Genomic DNA, 27,114 nt, shown 5'->3' with positions numbered 1-27,114 from the left:
AAATCCTTCAAGGGCAGTTTTAGATCTCTGTGTTACTAAGGAAGACAGATATTTGAGAGAAAGAAATATGCCTCGTTTTTGTAAGGAGAAAAATAAGAAAGAAACAAATATGCCTGTTACCTTAGTTAGAGCAAGACAGCTATATTTATGTCCCCTGGTGCTGCTGTGGGTCTGCCCCAGATTAGATCTTACACCAACTGCTTCCTTCAGTGAGGAAAAGATGAACCTCCTTGGACACAATTTGCTAAAAAAGGTCCCCAACTAACAATGATGCACTTTAAATTTTATGCCCTTTCCTAAAAGTCCAAGTATTGAATGTTTTTAGAACCATCACCACCTTCAAACAGTATACAAATGGAAAAAAAAAAAAAAAAATCCTGAGAATGTTGGCCACCTAGAAGGCAGGGAAGAAGGAAAGTTCTTTAGCATCCATGTTTCATTCATTCACAAGGTACTCATTATTCTGCTGCTGGAGCATGATGGCCTCACGGACAAGCTGGTGCACGTGTTTATTTCCCTGTGTCTGAGCAGCACTTACTAGTCTGCAGCCAGGCCCGGGCTTAGGGATGCTACTCTTTGCTCTCGGGTGTGGTCTGTGAATGGCTTCTCTACTCCCTGTATCTCAGAGTCCACAGTGCAGAGGAGCTGAGGGTGGCGATTTGAGAACATCTAGCAGAGGAAAGGTTTTTCACTGATTCACAAAGATTACACACAAACTGAATTGATCATTTCGAGTATAGACAGTAAAGTGTGGTCATCCTTGCTCAAAGAACTCTGTGTTGCAAAAATCATGTTCTATGCACCTCTGTGCCTATGACAATTAAATTTGGCAAAGTGAGTTTATTTTAGGGGCTCCAAAATCACTGCAGATGGTGACTGCAGCCATGAAATTAAAAGACGCTTACTCCTTGGAAGGAAAGTTATGACCAACCTAGATAGCATATTGAAAAGCAGAGATATTACTTTGCCAACAAAGGTCTGTCTAGTCAAGGCTAGACAGTTTTTCCAGTGGTCATGTATGGACGTGAGAGCTGGACTGTGAAGAAAGCTGAGCACCGAAGAATTGATGCTTTTGAACTGTGGTGTTGGAGGAGACTCTTGAGAGTCCCTTGGACTGCAAGGAGATCCAACCAGTCCATTCTGAAGGAGATCAGCCCTGGGATTTCTTTGGAAGGAATGATGCTAAAGCTGAAACTCCAGTACTTTGGCCACCTCATGCAAAGAGATGACTCACTGGAAAAGACTCTGATGCTGGGAGGGATTGGGGGCAGGAGGAGAAGGGGACGACAGGGGATGAGATGGCTGCATGGCATCACTGACTTGATGGATGTGAGTCTGAGTGAACTCCGGGAGTTGGTGATGGACAGGGAGGCCTGGCGTGCTGCAATTCATGGGGTCGCAAAGAGTCCAACACGACTGAGTGACTGAACTGAATGATTAATAAAGTTAATTATAGGATCTAGCTCATGCAAGACGACTTAATTTTAATTATGATTCTCTAATATGTCAATGCAGATATTGAGCTAGAACCAACTCTTCCTTGATTTTCATAGCACCTTATTTATGATTCACCTAAAATCCATGAAAATAAAAATACTGATGGAGAGCAGTATAATCTTGATTCCACATAAGGTGGATTAAGATGCTTTAACATATACTAGAGTAAACTAAATGTATGTGGCAAAAGTATACTATTTTTCCACGTGCTCCAAAGATATCTTAGTCACAGTTTCTTACCTTTGAGGGAGGGTTTCGGACTGAAGCTGGAGGTTCTGGAAGCCTGAGGAGTGAAAAATAAAAATCAGAGTAATGGTTTTTCATAGACAAGCAAACAGAATGACCGGGCCAACTTAAGACTTAGTAAGTCCTGATTTCATTTAATAGTCTCACCTCCATATATCTTACTGTTCGATCACCTCATTATAAAGAGTGAAATTTTTCTAAGTGAAAAAATGTGCATTTAGCTACTTAATCCTCTGTACTGGAATTCTGAGTTAAAAAACAAAATTCAAAGTCACTGGTTGCAATGGAATTGCTTTCCTTTAGTCTCTATAAATATGTATTTTGGTATGTATTTTTTCACCATAAATGGTGAATCTAGCATATACTTAAAAGTGAAAATTATTCTGTTGACAAGAAGTCACAGGAACTTTACTTTTCTATTAAAGAAAAGTTTAACTGACACACCCTTCTCTCAAGTCTTTAACTGAAACTTTAAAATTTCAGCAGAAAAGAATCTAAAAAAATAATGGAATACAAAGATATAAAGTCTCTAACAAGATAAGCAGGTACAAAGAGACTCAGGAAAATAATAAACAGAAGGGTATCTTTATCAATTCAGAGCAAGCTTTCAACGTACTATATTATACTACAGAAACCAGTTTCTACTAATTGTTCTTTAAGTAGGACCAAAAATACAATTTGCTAAAAATGCAACCATAGCTATTAAAAACTCATTTTATTTCCACGTATCAGAGGAGAAAATTATTCTAAGAATCAGGAAAAGCTATTAGATCATCACATATATGAAATTTTAACAGTGGTTGCTAAAATATAGGAAAAAACATATCTTTTTCAGCCTAAAGTAGAGTTTCAAGTGCTGGGCATAATAAAAATACATAGTGAACAGCTAATGATTATAATAATAAAATAATAAAAATGGTACACAACCTTTAAATGTAACTTTCAAAAATATTTTACTCTGCTATCTACTCTTTCCGTCCCATGAATCAAATTAGTTAAGTCTGGCTGTGATAAAATTTTAACACAATTTATGCTCTAACATTATAACAACTCCTAATTCTAATTGTAACACTCAGGGGTTCTTGGAACCAGTATCCATTAAATTAATTTGTTCCAATCAAAAAACTGTCCATTAAAAATCACCTCCAAACCATAGAGTCTGTGACGCAACTCAAGAATAACCTCTTATCAGAAAAAGTGATACGACAAGCCATACTTGCTTGTGCACTCTGTCGTGTCTGATTCTTTGAGACTCCATGGACTGTAGCCCGCCAGGCTCCTCTGTCCATGGGATTTTCCAGGCAAGAATACTGGACTAGCCTGCTATTTCCTCCTCCAGGGGATCTTCCCAGGGATCGAACCCACGTCTCCTGTGGCTCCTGCATTGGCAGGCACATTCTTTACCACTTGAGTCATCTGGGAAACCTTATATAAGCCATAATGAAACCCTATTTCTAGGAAACCAAGCACAATTATGCTTAATTACGACTAAAGATGGACCATACTTACTTTAAATATTTAGATAAGTCATCACTTAATTGTTTAGGGATGTAATCAGATATCAGACCATGGGCATAACAAACATAATCCTCTGAAAGAAACAGAATGGAGAAAAAAATTTAGTAATAATTATGGTTGCTTCACAGTCAAACTGACTGGAGTTCAAATTCTGGCATTATCTAGCTTTGGAGAGGCACTTAAGCTTTTTGTGTGTGTGTGTGTGTGGGGATGCTCATATCCATCTGTCAGAGTGGTGGGGGGATATGATGTATGAGATATCATATACGATGACATTGAAGATATGATGAGATAATAAAGTATAATACAATATATGCCCACTAAATAACAGATAAAAATTCAGGGTTCTTCTCTTAGTTGAGGCCCTTGAATACAAATAAAGTTCAAACATCAGATGTAACAAGATGAAATAGTCATCTTTTCTAGGTTGGTTTCAATATAAAATAAACCTAATTACTGAATAATAATGAGTATGCTCATTTAAGAGAAATAATATACAATGTGTCTCTATTAAGCACTTGCTGAATGTTACATATTACCCCAAACTAATGGGATGAAGTTGCTCAGTCGTGTCCATCTCTTTGTAACTACATGGACTGTAGCCTACCAGGCTCCTCCATCCGTGGGATTTTCCAGGCAAGGGTACTGGAGTGGGTTGCCATTGCCTTCTCCAGGGTATCTTCCTGACCCAGGGATTGAAGCCAGGTTTCCCACATTGCAGGAAGACTTCACCGTCTGAGCCACCAGAGAATCCCAAACTAATAAAACGCCTTAAAAATGTAAAAAACAAAACTCAACAGAGTGTATAATCATGACGTCTACAGCATCTGGATTTTCAGTACTAAAATGAAGCTCTGGTATCAATTAGATACAGTTACAAAAGAGAAAATCTGTTTTAAAGCCCTCTTCCTCAATTTAGTATTTTTTTTGTAGACTACTAGGGGATAATCACACTCAATAGATGGGATAATCACAAGGGGATATAAACTACCAAAAGCACTATCTCAGGCTTGCTGCTGGGATATTCATTTCCATCTTTTTTCCCTTTTCTACATTTGACATCAGGATAACAACCTGCCTCAGTATTATCAACAGTTAGAAAGGGACTGCTGCCTGGATGCCCTGATCTCAAAGTCTTTAGTAAGAGACTTTCACTGCCAGCACTGAGAACTGAAAGTTATCACTGGACCCTTCTTTTTTAAAAAATTAATTAATTTTTTTTTTATCGAAGGATAATTGTTTTACAGACTTTTGCTGTTTTCTGTCAAACCTCAACATGAACCAGCCATAAGTACACATATGTCCCCTCCCTGTTGAACCTCCCTCCCATATCCCGCCCTATCCCACCCCTCTAGATTGATACAGAGCCCCTGTTTGAATTTTCCAAGTCATACAGCAAATAAGAAGGCCAACATATCTGTTTGCTTCCTCTGGCACATATCAAGCTAAAGGTCTAAAAAGGCAAGAATGTAAAGAGTATAAAGCTTACTTTATGGCTGGAACACTAAATGGCAATATAGCGAAGCCCAGACTCTTAGATGTAGATATTCGTTTGGTAAAAACACCAGACTCAGAGTAGACAACCTGGTCTGCTAGCTAGGATAGGTGACCCTGAGTAAGTGATCTACTTCTCGGAGACCATAGTTTTTCATTTTTAAGATGAGAACATCTGTCTAAACAACCACTAACATCTCTTCTCCTGCTTTACTGAAAATCTTTGGTTTTATGTATCCATCCATCACCCATGATCTATCCATCTATCCGGCCAGCCAGCCATTTGACTCAGTCTCTCTCTCCTTCTGTTAAGCCTATCACAGACACTGACAGCTAGTTAATTAAGACGCCAAGGGCAGTCCACCACTCCCAGAATGGCGGGAGCCAGCCATCATCTGTGTGTGTAAGGTACTGTGAGGTGGATTTCTGCACATCAAAGACTGCCTGAATCACAGCCAATCACCAACAGGCTGCTTGGTATTTGTTTTGTAAATGACGAAACTCAGATGTTTTGGAATCATATATTTAGAACAGGGGAACACTGAATTAGAGTTTAAAGTCAGGAGAATTACTGTCCTACCATTTCAGAAAGTAAATTGTATCAGATAGCTTTTGTTATTCAACTGTACATATAAAGGTAAGAGGACACTACAATGAGAAAGGCAAAAGAATGTATCTTAAAGGATTAATTGTCCAGTGAATAAATTTCATCTAAAATCACAATATTGAGACCTACAGTAGGACTTATGCTTCTGGAGAGAAAGATGCAAACAGATAAGCTCTGGAAATCCTTGCCCCCAAGAACAGTACAACAAAAAGGTTACGAGTGTGGGCTTAAGTGCCGGGCGAGCTCCATCAGTAGTTCAGCTCTGCCGTTTACTGGCTGAGTGACTCTGCACACGGCCTCCAAACTCGCTGTAAAATGAAACTTGGAGGGGGGCTCAGATGAGCTAGTATGTGCACGCTGGCAACTTAGTAAAAGGCGTGGCACACTACACACCCTCAATAAAGGATAACAAGGGTCGTTATTACTATTAGTGCAAGATATAGATTTTGTGAATGAATGACTTAAGTATCAATTAGTGATAGAATTGATCTACAGCACAAGTACTACTTGGTTTTGAAATAAAATGCACACCTGCCATGAGATCCAAGAGAACACATTGGCAAGAATGTGAAGTTTCTGAGACATTAAGGTTTTTAAATCCTAAGATGGGCATTTACACATTGGCGACTTACTCCAGACAAAACAAACAAAACAAAACAAAAAATGATTCGCTTACCGTCCTTGTCACTGGAGACCTGGCCCCCAGAGAAAAATGCAGTAGACTGTACCCGGGCACTGACATTTACCTTATTGGTTTTTAATGCTGCCATAGTCTGATTAACCTATGAAATAACCAAAGGGAAATATCAGGATATTTTCAACTAACTTTAGACACCCTGACTTTTCAGACTTTCTAAACCCATGATTCCAATCCATTTAAGGTCCAGGAAGAAGTAGTACGGATCTAGATGTATCTTCAGAAGATAAGAGATGGCTTCATATTTGGGGACGGGTGAGGGGTAGTGACTACGCTGCAGGATGAGCTCGGTATGTGGGCTTCCTAAGGCCTACACCGTGCGAGAGCACGGACTCTGGAGGCAGGCGGCTTGGGTCTGCTGTGACCACGGACTGCTTACTGAACCTCTCTGTGCCTCCACCTGTGAAAGGGAAAGAAAGATAGCGCCGATCTCACAGGACTGCTGTGAGGACTAAATGAGTTAATGGATGTTAGGCCCTTAGGACAGAACACGGCACAAAACTTGTGTTTTATGATTTTCTAAGGAGAATAAATAATATAAATTTCTCACTTTCTAGGAATTTAAGAAAGGAAACACAATAAATATAAACTTCACCTCACTATTTCATATCATTATCATTTGCTAAGAGCAAAAACTAAATGCCCAGTTTCTGCTCAGCACTTCTCATTCTTCATCTACACAGAATCCCACAAATGCAAAGACTACTGATGATGCAAATGAAGAGTGAAACACACGCACTTTTTAAACCTTTTCCCTACTTCACCCAAACAAGCCTGATTAATACTGCAAGGCTCATCTCCATGTTCCCAAGCTCCCAATGTGCCCATTAACATGATGTGACAATCATGTTTTTCATATAGAAGACAGAAGAGAATCTTAGGAATCACTGCTAGAACTGATATCCACAAAACTTGCAAAAACTTTGTCATCCAAAGATCTGGTCTGGTGAGATTCCTTATCACTGTGAAAGTAAGCGATATCCTTAGACCAATGGCTTTTTGTTTCTTCACTATATGCACAGTAAGAAATACTCAGCAACCGAATACCCCAAAACATATATAAATATGTTACAGTCATACTTAACACTTGCCCTTATCTTGTGCTTTTTTTAAAACAATATAAAAATATATATTTGATTATACAGAATAATCTCAGTTTTTTCTTTTGCAAATTCTTTTCCATTATGGTTCATCACAGGATATTGAATAGTTTCCTGTGCTATACAGTGGGACCTTATTGTTTATCCATTCTATATATACCACTTTGCATCTGGTAATCCCAATTCTCAATCCAACTTTCCTTTTAATTCATCCTCATCTATCCTAGCCCATTCTATTCCATTCCATTCCAAGAGAAATACTGGTTGTGATCCACTAAATTGATTGGGAGAACACTGCAAGAGATCTTATATTGAGTTTAATTCTTAGGATCACCAAGACACAGGGCTTGCCTGGGAGAAGACCCGTCTTCAGCATCTAGACGCTAAACCCGAACCCCGTCTGCCTGGCCCCTGCAGGTCGTGTGTGAGCAACGTCAACTTCTGAGATGCCTGCAGGACCCACAGAGAGTACACGTGGCCCTGCTGTTACCTGGCTTGGAAGACTCAAGTCTACACCAGCAACTAGCAAGGACTTCTTCATTCAGTGGTGAGGGTCACAGGGAAATGGGAACAAGCACGTCAAGCTAAGTCCAGAGCCGCCTGAGTTAGGAAAAGTGCAAAGTCAAAGATTCTTCTTGCACTTGGCAGATTTTTGTACAGCTTCTCTCTTGTAGGTGGACTTTCAAGATGGTTTTTGGGGTCAGGCTTACTACCTTCTCTCTTAACATTTTTAAAAAGGAACATTAAACTCTTTCTGCCACAAGGCACTGAGAGGTACTGTACCTTTTTTTCTAGCCATTTTAATGTCTTCTCTTTGCTGTACTTGTAATATTTCTTCTTGTCTACTTCTGGATTAAAAGAAAAAAAAAAGACAGTGCAGTAGGTTAAGCAAAAAATAAACTCATAAAGCTATTTCATATACAAGATAACAGTTTAAAAATTTCAAGGAATTCTCTGGTGGTCCAGTGGTGAGGACTCCGTGCTTTCATTGTGAGGGCCCTGGTTCAATCCCCAGTTGGGGAAGTTAAGATTCCACAAGTTGCAAGGTGCAGCCAAAAAATAAATAACATTTTATATACTTGAAAAACTCAATTAATAACCCTGAGAGCATTCTTGAGACACTGGGAAAAAAAAATTCCTAAACAGAACTGGGACATCTTAGGTTTCACCAAATATTAAATGAGTGAGAATTTAAGAAAAGTATCAAATTATACAAATAGTTCTCATCACAAGGAGAAATTTTTTTCTCTTCATTGTATCTATATGAGATGGTGGATGTTAACTAAATCTACTGTGATAGTCATTTCAAAATACAAGTAAATCGAACTATCATTCTGTACAATATAAACCTACACAGTGACGTATGTCAATTATTTCTCAATAAAACTGAAAACAACTGTACCAACAAATCTGGAGGAAAGGTAATTTTTTAACTGAATATAATTGATGTACAATATAGTACTGATTTCAGGTAGAGTGATTTGATATTTACACATACTCTGAAATGGTCACCACAGTAAATCTAGTTATTGTCTGAAAAGGTCATTTTTAAAACTCAGCAAATTAACATACCAAGCCATCTTCATTTTTCTGAATAATTTTAAGATCACCCCAATGTTCTCAAATGAAAGACTTCTTTTCTAAAATAAAAATGGAAATCCCAAGAGAGAAAATTGAAGCTAAATGCAGGTGCCTAAGAAGTTCATTGCATACATTCAGGAAAAGAACTGTGTTAACTACTTAGAACTGTGCTGGTGGGACTGGTGGAGAAAGAAGAAGAGATTTATCTTTTAATGTATTACCAATATAGCCATAGCTATTTCAGGGGAATTTAGATTTATGATAGGCTCAATTTGGCCCTTTATGGGGATAAAAGTTTCATCTCCTATAAATTATACTTCCTCTTCTCACAATCCAGCTAGCTTTATGTAATCTAACGGCTTAATGTCACGTATAGCATATATATGGTATATGACATTAAGCTGTTATTTCCTCGGTAACACCTCATTCACGGGGTTTCTTGCTTTCTGTGCAATCAGCAGGGGCAGCTCTTCCCTCCCGCCTCCACGCAGGAGTTAGCTGCAGGAGCACTGGGATTCCTAAGGCCAGATGCAAGCTCGCCTTTCTCTTTCCTCCGTAATCATGGTGGGAAATGGAAACTGCTTACTCAGGGGTGGTTTTCTGCAGACGGTTAAACTGCTGGAGTTTCAGTAAGACGGTTTGTACGGGGAAGGGCTGGCCCGAGCCAGCTCTCACTGTGTCCTCCCCATCTCAGCCTGCGGGCACTAACTAGAAGGCAGAGAGTCGGGGCTGGCCCTTTGCACCCGTGTCCGCAGGATGTGTCACCGGAATAACGAAACGGCCTGTTGGGGAACCAAGGCATGTGAGACTAGACTCAGCCTCCCTGGAGCTGATGCACTATTTCTTTGTACAAAAGGAGGGCCGCTTCTAAGAGCACACAGCCACCACTCAGAACATGTGTGCTGCTGAGTCTCAGACCTTCCGACTGTTGCCTGAGGCAATCTCCCTAGAGGCTCCCATCCACGAATCCCACCTTGACTCTGCCGCTCGCTTGTCTCTGCCTCCAAATTTCGTGAAAGGATGATCTACAACCTGCCACAGTTTTCCTTCCTCTTGCTCACGGTCTGAGCCCCTTGCAGGCCCCTTCGCTCTGGAAATGCTGGTTCAGAAGAGGAGACCAGGCTCTGAGCTGTACTGCTGGGGCTCCTACACCCCCAGTGCGTGACGTCACCTTGGGAAGTCACCTATCAAATGAGGGCATGGCACAACATCTGGCACATAGCAAGTACTTCATATTATTATTCATATATATTATAGCACATCTTCAGGCCTGTGCTAAGTTCTTCACACATGTTTTCTCACTGAATGCTCAGAATGAATCTCAGGTGGAAACTACTATTTGTCTCCACCTTAAAAAACTAGGTTTGAGTGAAGTTAAAATAAATTGTCCAAAGTCACTGAGCTGGTAAACAGGAGCACTGGATTCCTTCTCAACCTGGATGGTGTCTGAGAAGCCATGGATTTGGTGGTGTTCATTGCGACCTTATGGACTACAGACTGCCAGGCTCCTCTGTCCATGGGATTCTCCAGGCAACAACACTGGAGTGGGTTGCCATGCCCTCCTCCAGGGGATCTTTCCAACCCAGGGATCAAACCCATGTCTCTTACACCTCTTGCATTGGCAGGTGAGTTCTTTGCCACTAGAGTCACCTGGAAAGCCCGGATATCATTTTATTAGTGTGTTAAGAAGTCTTTATACATTTGGAATACACACACAAACACACACATATACACACACATACACTATCAGATATTTGTCATGTAAATATTTTCTTTCAACTGTAGTTTGTCTTTTTTTTCTTAATGGTATCTTTCAGAAAACAGGAGATATTAATTTTAATGAAGTGTAATCTATAATTTTTTTTAATGGTTAGTGGCTTTTGTGTTCTATGAAATCTTTGCCTATCCTCAGGGTCACAAAGGTTTTCTTCTATGGCTTTTTCTAGAAATTTAGTAGTTTTCATTTTTTGCATTTAAGTTATTAATCCATTTCAAGTTAATTTTTCTGTATGATTCTGAGGTAAGAGTCAATGTTGTTTTTCACACGGATATCCAATTTTTCCAGGTCATATGTTGAAAAGATTATCTTTTCTCTCATTGAGTTGTCTTGACACCACTGAAAAAAACAATTGGCTACGTAAATGTCGGTCCACTTCTGTTCTCTCTATTTGGTTCCATTTAACTATCTCTCTATCCTGTACCAATGCCATACTTTCTTATCTGTTGTAGTTTTACAGTAAGTCTCGAAATCAGGTTGTATAAATTTTCCAACTTGTTCTTCTTTTTCAAAATTGTTTTGACTACTACAGATTCTCTGCACAGTTTTATAAATTCTAGAATCAGCTTATCGATTTTTACCAAAAAAAAAAAAAAAAGCCTGAGAGGCATTGCATTATATCTATAGATGACTTTGGAGAAGATGGACATCTTAACAATACTGAGTCTTCCAACTCACGAACATGGTATCTCTCTCTATTTATTTAATTCTTTTATTTCTCTTTGCAATGTTTTACATTGTTCAGTGTACTGGTCTTACATATATTGTGCTACCTTTATCCCTACAGCCTCATGATTTTTTAATATTACAAATGGCATGCTTTTATTCCACTGTCCAATTGTTCACTCCTAATATACAGAAACAGAATTGATTTTTGTATATTGACCTTATATCCTGGGAACTTGATTATTGGTTCCAGTGATTTTGGGTTTTGGTAAATTCTTTTGAGCTTTTTATATACATGACCCATACTGTTGATGTAAAAAGACAATTCACTATTTACTTTCTAAGCTGTATACCTTTAATTTTGTTCTTATCTTATCAAAACTGCTAGGACGTCCACTACATTGGCGAGTAGATGTGGAGAGGACTGACATCCTTATCTTGTACCAATCTTAGGGAAAAAGTGCGTTCAGTCTTTCACAGTGAAGTATGATATTAGCTTAGGTTTATCATGGATGTCCTTTAAAAGAATGAGGAGGTTCCTTTCTATCTCTAATTTGCTGAGAATTTCTATAATGACTGAATTTTGTTAAGGGTTTTTCCTACATCTATTGAGATGATCATACAATTTTTTTGTTATGCATAAATATGGTGAATCATACTGATTGATTTTCTAACATTCAACCAACTCTGCATTCCTATGATAAACCTCACTTGATTATAACATACTGTCCTTTTTACACAGTTAATTTGCTATATTTTAAAAGTATGTTTCAGTCTATGATCATAAAGAATACTAAATTGTAGTTTTCTTTTTGCCACTCTGATTTCATAAAATTAGTTGGGAAATATGCCTTTCTCACTTAATTTCTAAAATAATCTAAGTATCATTATTTCTTTGAGTATTATTTTTTCCTTCAAGTATGGTAGAATTCACCTAATGAAGCCAGGTGGGCCTAGAGTTTTTTTTTCTAAGAAGTTTTTAAACTGCAAATTTATTTTGAATTAAACATTCCCTGGACAAGAAGATCACTAAGAAATATCCAACTTGAATACCCCAAAAAAGCTATACAAGGACCAAGTGCATAAACTATCACTTAATTTTAAAATTTACCTATTTTGATAAGCAAAGTGGTTTAAAAATTCATTTAAAAATTCATTAAATTCATGAAGGCCACAGATTACCCACGATTATGAAAAATACCACAACATGTTCTGTCAGTTCAGTTCAGTCACTCAGTTGTGTCTGACTCTTTGGGACCCCATGGACTGCAGCACACCAGGCCTCCCTGTCCATCACCAACTCCTGGAGCTTACTCAAACTCATGTCCCTCGAGTTAGTGATACCATCCAACCATCTCATCCTCTGTCGTCCCCTTCTCCTCCCGCCTGCAATCTTTCCCAGCATCAGGGTCTTTTTCAATGAGTCAGTTCTTTGCATCAGGTGATCAAAGTATTGGAGCTTCAGCTTCAGCGTCAGTCCCTCCAATGAGTATTCAGGACTGAATTCCTTTAGGATGGACTGGCTGTATCTCCTTATAGTCCAAGGGACTCTCAAGAGTCTTCTCCAATACCACAGTTCAAAAGCATCAATTCTTCAGCGCCCAGCCTTCTTTATAGTCCAACACTCACATGCATACATGACTTCTGGAAAAACCATAGCTTTGACTAGACAGACACTTGTTGGCAAAGTAATGTTTCTGCTTTTTAATATGCTCTCTAAGTTGATCACGGATTTCCTTCGAAGGAGCAAGAGTCTTTTAATTTCATGGCTTCAGTCACCATCTGCAGTGATTTTGGAGCCCCCCAAAATAAAGTCTGTCACTGTTTCCATTGTTTTCCCATCTATTTGCCATGAAGTGACTGGACTGAATGCCATGATCTTAGTTTACTAAGAAACTTTCTCACTCTCCTCTTTCACTTTCATCAAGAGGCTCTTTAGTTCTTCTTTACTTTCTGCCACAAGGGTGGTGTCATCTGCATATCTGAGGTTATGGATATTTCTCCCAGCAATCTTGATTCCATCTTGTACTTTATCCAGCCCGGTATTTCGCATGATGTACTCTGCATATTAAATTAAATAAGCAGGGTGACAATATGCAGCCTGGATGTACTCCTTTCCCGATTTGGAACCAGTCTGTTGTTCCATGTCCAGTTCGAACTGTTGCTTCTTGACCTGCATACAGATTTCTCAGGAGGCAGGTCAGGTGGTCTGGTATTCCCATCTCTTGAAGAATTTTCCACAGTTTGTTGTGATCCACGTAGTCAAAGGCTTTGGCATAGTCAATAAAACAGAAGTAGATGTTTTTCTGGAACTCTCTTGCTTTTTCAATGATTCAACAGATGTTGGCAATTTGATCTCTGGTTCCTTTGCCTTTTCTAAAACCAGCTTGAACATCTGGAAGTTCATGGTTCACATACTGTTGAAGCCTGGCTTGAAGAATTTTGAGCATTACTTTGCTAGCACGTGAGATGAGTACAATTGTGCAGTAGTTTGAACATTCTTTGGCATTGCCTTTCTTTGGGATGGGAATGAAAACTGACCTTTTCCAGCCCTGTGGCCACTGCTGAGTTTCCCAAATTTGCTGGCATATTGAGTGCAGCACTTTCACAGCATCATCTTTCAGGATTTGAAATAGCTCAACTGGAATTCCATCACCTCCACTAGCTTTGTTTGTAGTTATGTTTCCTAAGGACCACTTGACTTCGCATTCCAAGGTGTCTGGCTCTAGGTGAGTGATCACACCATCGTGGTTATCTGGGTCATGGAGATCTTTTTTGTATAGTTCTTCTGTGTATTCTTGCCACCTCTTCTTATTATCTTCGGCTTCTATTCTATTGTATCCTAAACTTAATATTTGCAAGAGTTTATGAGTTAGATAACATGTAGATATGCTGGAAAGGTTTCTTTCCCTAATGTATCTGTTGCCTGTAAAACTGGTCTTGAACATCTGGAAAGACTGGGCTTACAAAATAAAGATGGAATAAAAAGGAGTCCACAATCAAATAACATGTTCAGCAATTGGGTAATCGGTTCTCAAACTTGAATTTCCCTGATATATTGTTGAACAAACTGCCTGGAGCACATTTTCACATCTACTTTCTGAATGTTTTCCACAACTGAGAAACTCATATGGTCTCTTTTTTTTTCTCTTGCCTCCTGGGAATAGAAACTTGGCAATGGTGCTTGGGGTATTTTAATCAGGTAAGTTTTCCTGGCTCTTCCTGTTAATCATATCTGACAACGCAGAGCAGCTTTTGCTTGCAATATGAAACAGAGCATTACACTCAAGACGAAGTTCATAACCCTTTATTAGTCCTTTCCCCTGTCAACTCTCCACTGAATGGGAGCTTTTTTGGCAAGAAACATGTTGAGCCCCAGAGCTAGCAGAGACACATCATTTCCTTCACTAAAAAAGTGAACAGTGCTAACTAAAGCCACCACCATCACCATTCAGGATACAAGCAACTGGGCTGGGTTTATCCAGTGGGGAGAAGGCAAAGGGTGAAGGTTCTCATAAACCTAGCAGGCTTAAGTGTTAGTTGCTCAGTTCATGTCTGACTTTTTGCAACTCATGACTGTTGCTCACCAGGCTCCTCTGTCAGCAGAATTCTCCAGGCAAGAATACTGGAGTGGATTGCAATTCCCTCCTCTAGGGGATCTTCCCAACTCAGGGACTGAACCCAGATTTCCTGCATTGCAGGCAGATTCTTTACCGTCTGAGCCACCGGGCAAGTCGGACACAACTGGGCCATTAACATCTTCATTTTCAGACATTTTTATTATTGTCTGATTATCCCCATTCTCCTACTTAAACCACTTGACTATATAGTCATCAATGGACCATCAAATAAGTGTGTACTGGTCATTTACTACATGTGTGCGTGCATGCTCAGTTGCTCAGCTGTATCAGACTCTTTGTCATCCCATGGACTGTAGCCTTCCAAGCTCCTCTGTACATGGAATTCTCCAGGTAAGGATCCTGGAATGAATTGCCATGTCCTTCTCTAACAGATCTGCCCAACCCAGGGACTGAACCCAGGTCTCCTGAACTACAGACAGATTCTTTACCATCTGAGCCACCTGGGAAGCCCCACTTACTGTATACCTAGTACTTAAACATCAGGAAAGAATTTAAAATCTCTAGTTAGAAGCCTTAATGATACTAACATTTACTGTGCACCCAGCACTCTCTGGGCACTGATTTACTTGTATTATTTCATTTAATTCCTGAAGTATCTCTTTGTGGTAGAAACTATTAATTGCAATATTTAAATAATGTTCATATGCTGGTCATTAGAGATCTCAACACTCTAAAGCTAAGAGAAGGAAAGCTTCATTTTATGACTTAGAACAATTTTTCAGGGTACTAATTATAATGTATAGCAGAATATGAGGAGTACTCTTAACCCTTCAAACCCTTCATCTGGCATATCACGGATGCTGAAAAGTTTGAATGATTTGCTCAAAACTATGTAGCAAATGCTTTTTAAATTTTTCTTGTAGGCCATCAGATCCTGTAATCAGATTACCAGGTTTTTCCTAAAGAAATTCTTTCCTGAGATTTAAAGCAAACATAACAACATATTAACAGTGGTTGATAATTGGGGTTGGGGACAAACAATATTTGTAGTTTTTTACTCTGAGTTTTCCATTATTTTTAAATTTTTCAATAAAAAAAAATTGCTTCACCTGACCATGTATTTTTGTTTTCAAAGCAGATATATCATCAACTTGTATACTGTGCATCCCCGCAGAACCCAGTTTTCACTTCCTTTACCCTCTACTGCTGTTGCCCTAACTTGTCATTTGTCTCCATCAGAGTCAAAGCAAAGTAAGAAAAAGACCAGTATTTTACTTACGACTATCCCTAGAGCCTGGCTCTAGTGCTTAATATATGCTTCTTAGTAGGTGCTCAATAGATGTTTCCTGAATCAATAAAGGCATAGATTTTATGCAAGTTTTACAAATGGAAGCCCAAGGCAGAAAGCAGTTGAGGGACTTACGCAAAGTCACAGCCTCGTTCAAAGAACTGAACTAAAGCCCGAGCCTCGTGAACCCTGGCCCTGCAGGAGACAGGCCACCGTATTTCACTGCTCCAAACTTCGCAGGCTGAACAAGCAGTGCAGTAGAGGAAGAATACTGACAAACGGAAGGGAATCTGAACCAGAACTTTTCCTATAACCCACACGAATAAGCATCATCTTCTGCGGGCCTTCCAGCTTCTGTGTTCTCAGACAGACCGGCTAGCCTCCCCAGCAGCCATAAGCCTGACTTCACAGGCCACATGCTATACCTTTCTCCTCTGTCACGTGTTGAAGTAACTTCTCAAGTTCAGGAAGTTTCAGCAACAAGATGCAATCCGGGAACATGTCATCCATCACAACTTGATCCAGGGGCTGAAACTTCCCCTGAAAAGACTGTAAGTCAGTCAGGAGGCAAGCACTCCAGTCAACAGACTCATACATTATAAAAAAAAGAGAGAAAAAGATACATAATTTCATAGCTGGAACTGTAAACTAAGTTTCAAGCCATTTGTTCCACCTAAGAACTCCCTCTATGGGGACAAGCTCCAGAACTGACTCTCAGCTCCCTTTAGAAAGCTCTTGAAAGCACTGGGGATCCATTGACAAGTGGCAAGAAAGGCTTCAATTTAAATATTCTCTTTTTCCTAGATAGTAAGAATAATCCACAGGCTTCCCAAGTCTCACTGTCTTCAGATTCCTAGCTTAGTCTATTTTCTTCTATGATCACCTGAAGTGTTAAATATTTAACTACTTTAAAACAATGATTTACTTATATGTAATGAACTATGCAGTCATGACATAATCATTTCATAATAAACTAATGTTTCATTCTCCTTTTCTTTACCATGTACACACAAAAAGGTTCTGAAATAAGAAGTGTGTTTGAACATAAAGTCAGTAACAGCTGGGAGAGCTAGACAGAAGAATTATTTTTTACTGATCTTAAAATAAATTGTATATTTTTTAAAAAATAGGTCACCATTTCAAAAGTGAATGAAAGTGAAAGTGCTAGTCACTTAATTGTGTCCAACTCTTTGTGATCCCCATGACTGTCACCCACCAGCTCCTCTGTCCATGGAATTCTCCAGGCAAGAATACTGGAGTGGGTTGCCATTTCCTTCTCCAGGGGATCTTCCTGACCCAGGGATTGAACCTGGATCTCTTGCACTGCAGGCAGTTTCTTTACCGTCTGAGCCACCAGGGAAGTCCCAAGTGAAAGTGTTAGTTGCTCAGTGGTATTTTTCTTAATTAAATAGAGACAGATCACATTTAAAATATAGAAGAGGAATATCTGGGTGCCTCATGGGCTATTTCAAGGGGCACTAAAAGTATTTGGGAAGAGACAGCAAAACAGTTTACAATGAAAGCCAATCACCACCATGAGCTTCATTCTGCATCTGCCAACCTGAGCCAGTCACAGCACCCCAGAGCCTCCCAGAGGGCCACGGTGAGGATTAATTCACCAGTCAAGTCAGGTTCTTAATGGGAAACAGGCGAACAGTCCCCCGAAATGGGGTGAAGGCCTTTAAAGGTGCATCACCTCAGGCACTGAGGCTGGTCAGTGGCTTCCTCCCTGCTGGTATACCCTAGAGAACACCCGGAGCGGAAGCCCCTGGAGTTGCCATCTTCTTCCCTGAACACTTCCAGGGCCTTCCTGGGGGTAACTAGAACCATTTCTGCTCCTCAGATATACATGGCTTACCAGCCTCACTGCTCTCATGCCCTAATTATACTGGTTATCACAGCAGCCTCCAGATAAGGGAAAACATGATTAAACTAAGGAACAAAACTTCACTAAACCACACTAGAGAACAGAGTGAAGATTCAGGAGAGGGGGAGAGTATGAGAAAACAAGAAAGCACAATTTCGAATTTTAAGTCAGTTTCATTACTCAGTGTTTATCGCAATTAAATTGATATAAATACAAAACAGGAGTTTTGGAAAATGGGTCTAAGTACTCAGTGAGAACCCATCAGCTCTTAAACTACCGGCAAACACACTGAGTGCAAAAAGAAGATGTGGCTAAGTGTTTGAATAACACTATTCCCTGATGTTGTTATTTCGAAGGTTTTCAAGCTGTGGTTGGAGGCCCCTGGGAGTCCCCAGAACCTTTGCAGGGGTCCACAAACTTCAAACTACTTTCATAATAATGCTATTATGCTGTCTGCATTTTCACTGTGTTGACATTTGCACTGATGACTCCAATGCAAAGGTGGGGAGAACTGCTGGCTTTTCAGCACCAGTCAAGGTGGTGCTGCCGAACTGTCCAGTGGTCACTGCGTTCTTCACTGCCATGGACAAGCAGTTATAAAAATGTCAGTTTACTTAAGGATTTCCTGGACCAAGCAGCAAAACAATTACTTTTATTTAAATCTTGACCCTGAGTGCAAGTCGGTTCAATGTTCTGTGTGATGAAAGTGAAGCATGGCTAAAGCACTTCTGCTGTCGCTGAGGCTCAAGGAAACACACTGTGGAACTGTCTGAGTTGTGAGCAGAGCTAGCTGCCCTTTACTCAGATTTTCCCCTGAAAACATCACTACGGACTATTGTTATTCAGACTTGAGTATTTGACAGAACATAAATGCAGTCAATCTGTCACTTAAAGGGAAAGACTAACAGTATTGTAGCCAATAAAAAATTTGAACTTTAAAACAAAAATTAGAATTGCAGAGAATTTGTATCTGTCACTATGACATGCTTCCCAGCATTCAAAGAGTTTTCTAAAGAGATCACTCAGTTCAGTTCAGTCGCTCAGTCGTGCCCGACTCTCTGCGACCCCATGGACTGCAGCACACCAGGCCCCTCTGTCCATCACCGACTCCCAGAATTTACTCAAACTCATGTCCATTGAGTCAGTGACGCCATCCAACCATCTCATCCTGTCATCCCCTTCTCCTCTAGCCTTCAATCTTTCCCAGCATCAGGGTCTTTTCCAATGAGTCAGTTCTTTGCATCAGGTAGGCAAAGGACTGGAGCTTCAGCTTCAACATCAGTCCTTCCAATGAAGATTCAGGACTGGTTTAATTCAGGATGGACTGGTTGGATCTCCTTGGAGTCCAAGGGACTCTCAAGAGTCTTCTCCAACACCACAGTTCAAAAGCATCAATTCTTCAGTGCTCTGCTTTCTTTATAGTCCAACTCTCACATTCATACATGACAATTGGGAAAACCATGGCTTTGACTAGATGGACCTTTGTCGGCAAAGTAATGTCTCTGCTTTTTAATACACTGTCTAGGTTGGTCATGGCTTTTTTTCCAAGGAGCAAGCGTCTTTGAATTTCACGGCTGCAGTCACCATCTGCAGTGATTTTGGAGCCCAGAACAGTCCATCGCTGTTTCCCCATCTATTTGCCATGAAGGGATGGGAACAGTTGCCACGGTCTTAGTTTTTTGAACGCTGAGTTTTAAGCCAGTTTTTTCACTCTCCTCTTTCACTTTCGTCAAGAGGCTCTCCAGTTCCACCAGTAATATTAAATTAACAAAGGCGCGTGTGTGTGCACACGTGCGCGTGTTCTGCTGACATTTGGAAAACCTGAAAAATTCAGTGAGACAGTATTTTCCAAATGGGCTTATGACTTTTATTTTGAAAATAAATAAATAAGTAAATAAGGCCATTTTTAAATTTCTCAGTCTTAATTTCTGATGTAGTCAATGAAACCGTACCGTCACTCAGTGGTGTCTGACTCTTTGTGACCCCATAAACTATAGCCCACCAGAGTGCTCTGTCCACGGAATTCTCCAGGCAAGAATATTGTAGCAGGTTGCTAATCCTTTTCCAGGGGGTCTTCCCAACCCAGGGATTGAACCTGGGTCTCCAGCACTGCGGGCAGATTCTTTACCATCTGAGCCCCCTGGGAAGCCCAATGTAGTCAATATTGATAGATAAAACACACAGAACAAAAAGCTCTTTGGGATCCTTAATAATTGTCAAGTGTAAAGGTATCCTGGGACCAAAGTATTTCAGAACCTCTGTTTGGAACTATTACTATTAATAAACTCTGTCTTTATATTACAAAGGTAAATTTTATTGTCTGGGATTCCTTAAGTCTTGGCTATAGCTTCCCCATTAATGAGCTTTTTGCTGGACACACACTCCAGTGTATCTATTTCACAGTCTCTCAAAAAGAAGAAAATGAAAGACAATAAATCTACTTTCTGCTCTTAAGGATTGAGGTCTTAAACATCTGCACTGTATTCAAAAACGAATGAGGTTTTTGTTGTTAGGCTCTGTCAAACAGGGAAGGGAGGTAACACAGAGGGTGAGGTGGTTCTCAGAAGCCTCTGGTGAACCAGTCCAAGGCCACAGTGCAGTGTCTCAGGTCTGCCGACCAGTGCTCCCGTCTACACCGGCACACGCGAGGCAGGTGTACTACACCAACCAAGTTACACTCAACTGTGGGGAATCTGCACTGGGACCACTGTACGGAGAGAGAGGAGGTTAAACAAACAAAGCCAATCTATGCTATTTCCCCACTGTCAATACCTCAACCTGGGAAACTCACCTCTTTATCGGCCTTTATAAGGTAGTGGAGAAGCAGAAACAGAGGGTCCACAGGTGTGGCAAAGTGAAGAAGACCTCCTATAGATTAAAAAGAGAATTCAATGTTCTGGAAAGACAACTGAGTCATTTCATCTTAATCCTAATGTGGAAACCATCCACTGAAAAATATATGTGAAATTCCAAATTCAGAAGCTCCCCCTATTCAGGCCCAAGAATCTCTCAAAGACAGAATGTGGTCCCTGAGGTTCTACTCCAAAGAGCTTCAAACCCTGGTATAGAGAGGGAAGCTAAGACACTGAACTGGATCTTCAACTTTCCACTTCTTCTTCAGAAATCATTTTTAACAGAGGCCCTCCTCTCCCCACCTCCCATTCCTCCCCCCACCAAAATAGCAGGGTTGGGGGAAGAGAGACAGAATGTGAACCAGGCAAATTTTAGGAAACCAGTGTAAGTCCATCTACAGAGCTGCAGTAAAATGTAATTTCCTGTGCTTTTGAGCACGAAGCCACGGGAAAGCGATATTAGTCCCTCTGTACATGGCTCCTTCTATGTGCTCTGGGCTCACGGTCAATGACTCAAAGCTCAGAGGTTGTTACCCACCCCAGATTCTAACCATCCCCAAAAAAAAAATGCAGGTGGGTAGGCATCTAACAAGACTGAACATAGGAAACTGGGATCTCTGCAGTTAGATGGGTGATGCTCACCAGGCTGAAAGGAAAAAAGGCAAATCAAACCAACTAGGCCGCCTAGACCTTACTTTTCTTTAGTCTGTCACATCCCCTCCAAACATCCTGGAATCCTTCCATGGAAGTGACACAGAAGAGCAATAAACAATTCATTTATCTCCATACTTACTGATTTGGTTTCAGGAAACATGTACTGATTTTTATTCTCTAACACTGCAACCCAACTATACAGCCAAGAAATTCTAACCCTAAGTTATATACATGAATGCATTTCATAGTATGTTTAAAGAAAAAAATTAAGGACATAATTTTATATGATGACCCTGCTGCTGCTAAGTCGCTTCAGTTGTGTCCGACTCTGTGCGACCCCAGAGACGGCAGCCCACCAGGCTCCCCTGTCCCTGGGATTCTCCAGGCAAGAACACTGGAGTGAGTTGCCATTTCCTTCTCCAATGCGTGAAAGTGAAAAGTGAAAGTGAAGTCGCTCAGTCCTGTACAACTCCTAGAGACCCCACGGACTGCAGCCTACCAGGCTCCTCCATCCATGGGATTTTCCAGGCAAGAGTACTAGTTAATGATTTTTTTTTAAAGTAGAAGGAAGTTTATGAAAACAATCTATCAGAAGCTCTAAGCCCAGTTTATATGAGACATCTATTATATTCAGAAATTAGAAACAGGTTTCTCAATCTGAAAACAATATCCTAGTGGCCATTCTTAAAAACAGCTCCTTCTTCAAGTTTATGTTTAAAAAGAAGACTATGAAAAAAAAAACAGGTACCTTTGTTGAGAACCAAAAACTAAAAACAAAAAAACAAAAAAAACAAAGTCTATTAAAAAACAGCAGGTACCAACTCAGACAGTTCAGAAGAGGTGATCAGTCACTGCCTCTGAATGTTTTCCAGTTTCATCTGGATGTTACTGTGTCTATGCAGCCAAACCCAAAGGCAAGTATATTACACTAGAAGCTGGAACTCTCATGTATTATCAAGTGAAAAACAATAAAAGGGAACAATAAAAAGGAATGTATACTTGGCACCTACCACAGTCTACCATTGCCTTTTCGCACCTGAAAACCACTTCAAATGTTCTCATGCACACAGGTATATGAAATTCACCGCCAGCAATAAACCCTTCTTCTGGATGCCTTACAAGAAAGGTCAAGAGGCCTTTCAACCTTAGCACTAGGTGGCGGCTTAGACACTCGACAGAAAGCAGGGGCTTAGGAAGCAACGGAACCAAGACAAAGGAACAACGGGAACTGAGATGGCCTCAACCACCCCAGGACACCCCCTCACCCCACCCAAGCAACAGAAAAAATGAGACAGCGGGAACTGAGATGGCCTCAACCATCCCAGAACACCTCCCCCCTCCACACCCCCGGCACCCCAGAACTGTCAGGGCTACATTTGGTATCCTGTCTCCTTCAGAGTCCACAATGACCCAAAACAAAGGAAAACAGAGAGAAACTGGGTGTTGGGTGTGTGTGTTGGGGGGTAGGGTGAAAGTGAGAGTCATTCAGTCTTGTCCGACTCTTTGTGATCCCTTGACTATACAGTCCATAGAATTCTCCAGGCCAGAATACTGAAGTGGGTAGCCTTTCCTTTCTCCAGGGATCTTCCCAAACCAGGGATTGAACCCAGGTCTCCTGCACTGCAGGTGGATTCTTTACCAGCTGAGCCACAAGGGAAGCCCAGGGGATAGGGAGGGTGGGGGGTTGCAATGATAATTTATATGACAAAGCATTAAAAAATATCTTTGTTCTATTCTATTCTACTTTATCGATAGAAGCTATATCAGTATCCATTTGCAATGCAAATAAGATGTTAAAAAACTTGAAGAATCTCAAAAGTGGCTAAAAGAAGAGCAAAGAGTTTCAGTCAACTGTTCAGTGTATTCTCCATCAAAAGTCATCTTACTTCTGACTCAGGGTGTGAGTGTTTTAGGAGAAAAAAATCAGAGTTGTTATTAATAGCTAAAAATTTCCGGCCACCTACCTAAGACACAAAGTTGGTGACCCAAACTTGTTCAAACCATCTTTCCTTTCTCCTTGATCAAACCCTGCTCTGATGCCAGCAACAAAAAAACAACTCTGGACTAGACTCCAAGCCAGGCGGACTGACTCAGACTTCCATGCGTGAAGGATGGCAAAGTCAGTGTATGTGTTTAGTTAATGGAAATATATACACTAGTCACTTACCTGATTGAACTGATTCATTTATAAACCAAGAATGGTTTTTTTCCTTGAAAACTTTTATTTCAAACAGCTGCGGTAGACACATGTTGAACAAGTAAATGGTTCCTTCCCCTGTTAAGACAAATCTGTTTTTTATTTGTAAGTTTTCACACACACATACACACACTCAAAAGACTAATAGTTCTGAGGAATGTTCCTAATATGAACATAAACATACATATACAGTCTATACAAAGTTACTCCAAGGAAAGCTTGTAGCTATTACACACAAATGCTTGTTTCCCAGCTCTGTAATCCTCACTGAACTTAGACCAATAAATACAAAAGGACAAATCATTTATCTTAACGGCTCCAAAGCCTCTCATTGAGTCCTCCATCACTCCTAAGCCACCCAAACCCAAATGGCTGGGCCAGATGAACTGAGCTGGCCTGTCGGGGGTTGCAGCCTCCCACACCGAGGGATGAGACGGGGTCCGCACACCCTAGAGGGGTGGCCCCCGGGAGGAAGGCCAGGGCCCACGACCGCAGCACACTTTCGGCCATGAGGAGTGAGGAGAGCCACGTCAAACTAGATGAAAATCTCCCTTTCCTCAGAGTCCCCAAGAAAATGACCAGTAGAAGGGGTGAGGACTGCACACATCTGCGTGCATCCGAATGAATGCAGGAATTTCCTTCCAAACACAGCACAGTCAGGGCCCTGAATTAGAATCTATCTCGACCACATCTGGGCGCGTGCCCTTGGGGAAGTGCCGCCACCCTTTCTGTGCCTGTTTGCACGCCTGTAACGTGGGAGCAATACTGAACTGCCTCACCAGAGATTTTTTTAAGGATTAAAAAGAGAATATGGACACGTAAAGCTCCTAGCACAGCACATAAGTTAGTGCTCAGCAAAGGTTAGCCTTTATCTTTCCATAGTCAGTAAAGCAAAGTGTTGTCCATGGACATTCAGAATTTTCCAGGAAGCCTGGCTTTTATTTGTATTTTACCTTTGTTAAATGTTTTACTGGCTAAGATGTCTCTTGCAAAAACACTTCACACCTCATCTTACATTTATACATACTAAGGAATTTCAAATAATATAGCTGACCGATTACATCCAATTTCGTTTTGAGGAAAAGGAAACTGGAATTTCTGCCTCTCTTGCTACTTCTATTTACAAACACGGCACCACCCGCTGATGTCTCTTGCTTTCACTATTCAGTATGACAGTCCCAAGAGGACGGCCTAATCTGCTAAATATCAGATAGCTATTTAAAACCTTGTAAAATGAAGAAGAACCCTATAAATCTTGTAAAATAAACTGATGGAAAAACAATTTCACAAAGATAAATAATGTCATCAATATCACCATATATTTAGTGTATTTTATACTTTTGCCTAAAAATGATAAGACAAAGGAAAATACACTGAGTGTAGAGTTAAAATTATTCCTGATAAAATGTGTATTTCCTCAAAATACAATGTTTTTTAATGAAAAAAAAAAATCACCTTGACAGGAAATATATATATATACTACTTTTTGGTCTGAACAAAATAAGGGAAGTACAGCTAAAAATGAAAGTATTCAAAACCTTGGCATGTCCAGTAAAAGCCTCCCCTGCCCCTTTTTTAAACTCAGGTTATTTATTTTACTTTATAACATGAGTATAAACGGACTCTGATATTGGATAACTACTTTAAGAAAAGCTGGCTTTAAAAGGCCAAGGAAAACTCATCTGTTTTCAGAGAGAAATCAAACATGCTCTGCTTTTTTGTTTTGCCAGCATTTCTGATGAATAAACAGTTTTATGGATTAAAATTACACAGAAATTTTAAAAAATGTTCGGGTCAAGTGAATTATCTTAGAAGACTGGTTATATCATTAGCTTGCTTTTGTCATCATGTAATATTGTTTTACCTTTAAAAGCTAGACAGGAAGAAAAAACATGAGAAGACAAATAAATGTACACACTTTTCAGCCACAACGTTTTAAAAATGTTCAAGTTATCAGAGGAGAAGGGAGGAGAGGGGCACCTACCTGAACATGGGTTAGCCAGTTTTACAAACACAAGCCCACTTTTCATCTTCTTTGAATCATCCTTCAAATATTCTGGAAAGAAATACATTGTAGAATTAGAAGACAGCTGCTTTGTTGCTTACTTTGCTCTTTTTCCTTCTTCTCTTTAAATGATTTTTCTTTCTAAAAATCTTAGCTCTGTTCTATTGCTTACAAACTGTGTAATCTTGTACAAATTACCAATTTCTCTGAGAAGTGCAGTGGAATCTAAGGTAGTTTTAATTTACTTCTTGGAGAAGTGACAAGGAGCAGGACTCAGATGGCCGGCTTAAAGCTTGGCTCAACCACCTGACTGCTCTGTCATCTCAGGCAAGATTCCTCATGTCCTGTCTCAGGTGTCACATTCATAAAATGATGATGATGGATGGATACCTGCCTTTCAAAGGATTAAATGAGCTAATCTGTTGACAGTTCTTAACAAATTCAGACAAACAGAAACCCATAATAAATGATAGCTTTCATTACTTTAATTATTTTATTGTTACTATTATTATGAAATAGAACATTTAAAAGATAAATATTTCCCAGAAACTTATGTTTTTTGTCCCTAATTATGATTACCTAACTCACGTTCTCTGCCCATTTTTTTAGTAAGACATTTATATTTACTACCTTATTAGGAGTCTTTATACAGTAAGGATATAAACTCAGTTTTTAGTGACTTTTTTAAGGGGCAGGGGAAGGGGCTGCGTGGTGTGGCTTGCAGGATCTGTTCCCTGACCAGGGATTTGACCTGGGCCAGAGGAGCAAAAGTCTCCAATCCTAACCAGTAGGCCATCAGGGAGCTCCCTGTTTTTAATGATTATTTTGCCACTTAGGAGATAAAAAATCTTTGTGTAATCTCATCAATATTTTCCTTCATGGTCATACCTTTTGTGTCATACTTAGAAAGTCCTTCTCTTCCTCAAGACTATCTGAATTGCCTTATTTTCTTCTAATGCTTTTAAATTATATTTAACCTATTTGGAATACATCCCCTATAAAATAAGAGGAGGAGATTTCCAATTTTCACTTTTGCAGTGAGTTGTCCGCTTGTCTCCACATCATCTACTGAGTGCACACGTGCTAAGTCGCTTCAGTCGTGTCCGACTCTTTGGGACCCTCATGGACTGTAGCCCACCAGGGCACCTCTTCCATGGGGTTTTCCAGGCGAGAATACCATAGTAGGTGGCCATGCCCTCCTCCACATCCACTGAATAACCTAAGCTAAATGTTTAAGACACATTTATAAGTCTGTTTGCAGAATGGCAACCCACTCCAGTGTTCTTGCCTGGAGAATCCCAGGGACAGGGGAACCTGGTGGGCTGCCATCTATGGGGTCGCACAGAGTCGGACACGACTGAAGCGACTTAGCAGCAGCAGCAGCAACAGACACTATACTTTGACCCACGAGTCTGTGGCTGTATTAGCATTAGTATTTCAATATCTTAATTACTATAGCTTTAAAAGACATTTTAACATCTGCTGAG

General features: G+C 40.2%; 1 protein-coding gene across 2 annotated transcripts in view; it reads right to left on the bottom strand.

Moving 5' to 3' along the window:
* RNASEH2B (ribonuclease H2 subunit B) overlaps nucleotides 1-27,114 on the bottom strand; it is a 63,621-nt gene that overhangs the window by 12,178 nt on the left and 24,329 nt on the right. Inside the window, exons 2-9 of one of the 2 annotated variants that reach the window (XM_070380349.1) lie at nucleotides 25,607-25,678; nucleotides 23,593-23,700; nucleotides 20,711-20,787; nucleotides 16,478-16,601; nucleotides 7,943-8,007; nucleotides 6,039-6,144; nucleotides 3,253-3,334; nucleotides 1,738-1,780 (exon numbers count right to left, since the gene is read on the bottom strand). In XM_070380349.1, coding sequence (XP_070236450.1) covers nucleotides 1,738-1,780; nucleotides 3,253-3,334; nucleotides 6,039-6,144; nucleotides 7,943-8,007; nucleotides 16,478-16,601; nucleotides 20,711-20,787; nucleotides 23,593-23,700; nucleotides 25,607-25,678 — 677 coding nt within the window. The remainder of the gene's footprint in view (nucleotides 1-1,737; nucleotides 1,781-3,252; nucleotides 3,335-6,038; nucleotides 6,145-7,942; nucleotides 8,008-16,477; nucleotides 16,602-20,710; nucleotides 20,788-23,592; nucleotides 23,701-25,606; nucleotides 25,679-27,114) is intronic. The other variant, XM_070380348.1, reaches the window with a different exon arrangement.

This window comes from Bos mutus, chromosome 12, assembly GCF_027580195.1.
Source record: "Bos mutus isolate GX-2022 chromosome 12, NWIPB_WYAK_1.1, whole genome shotgun sequence".
Taxonomy (NCBI): Eukaryota; Metazoa; Chordata; class Mammalia; order Artiodactyla; family Bovidae; genus Bos; species Bos mutus.
Note: the sequence above shows the minus strand (reverse complement) of the source record. Positions and strands in the feature narration are given on the sequence as shown.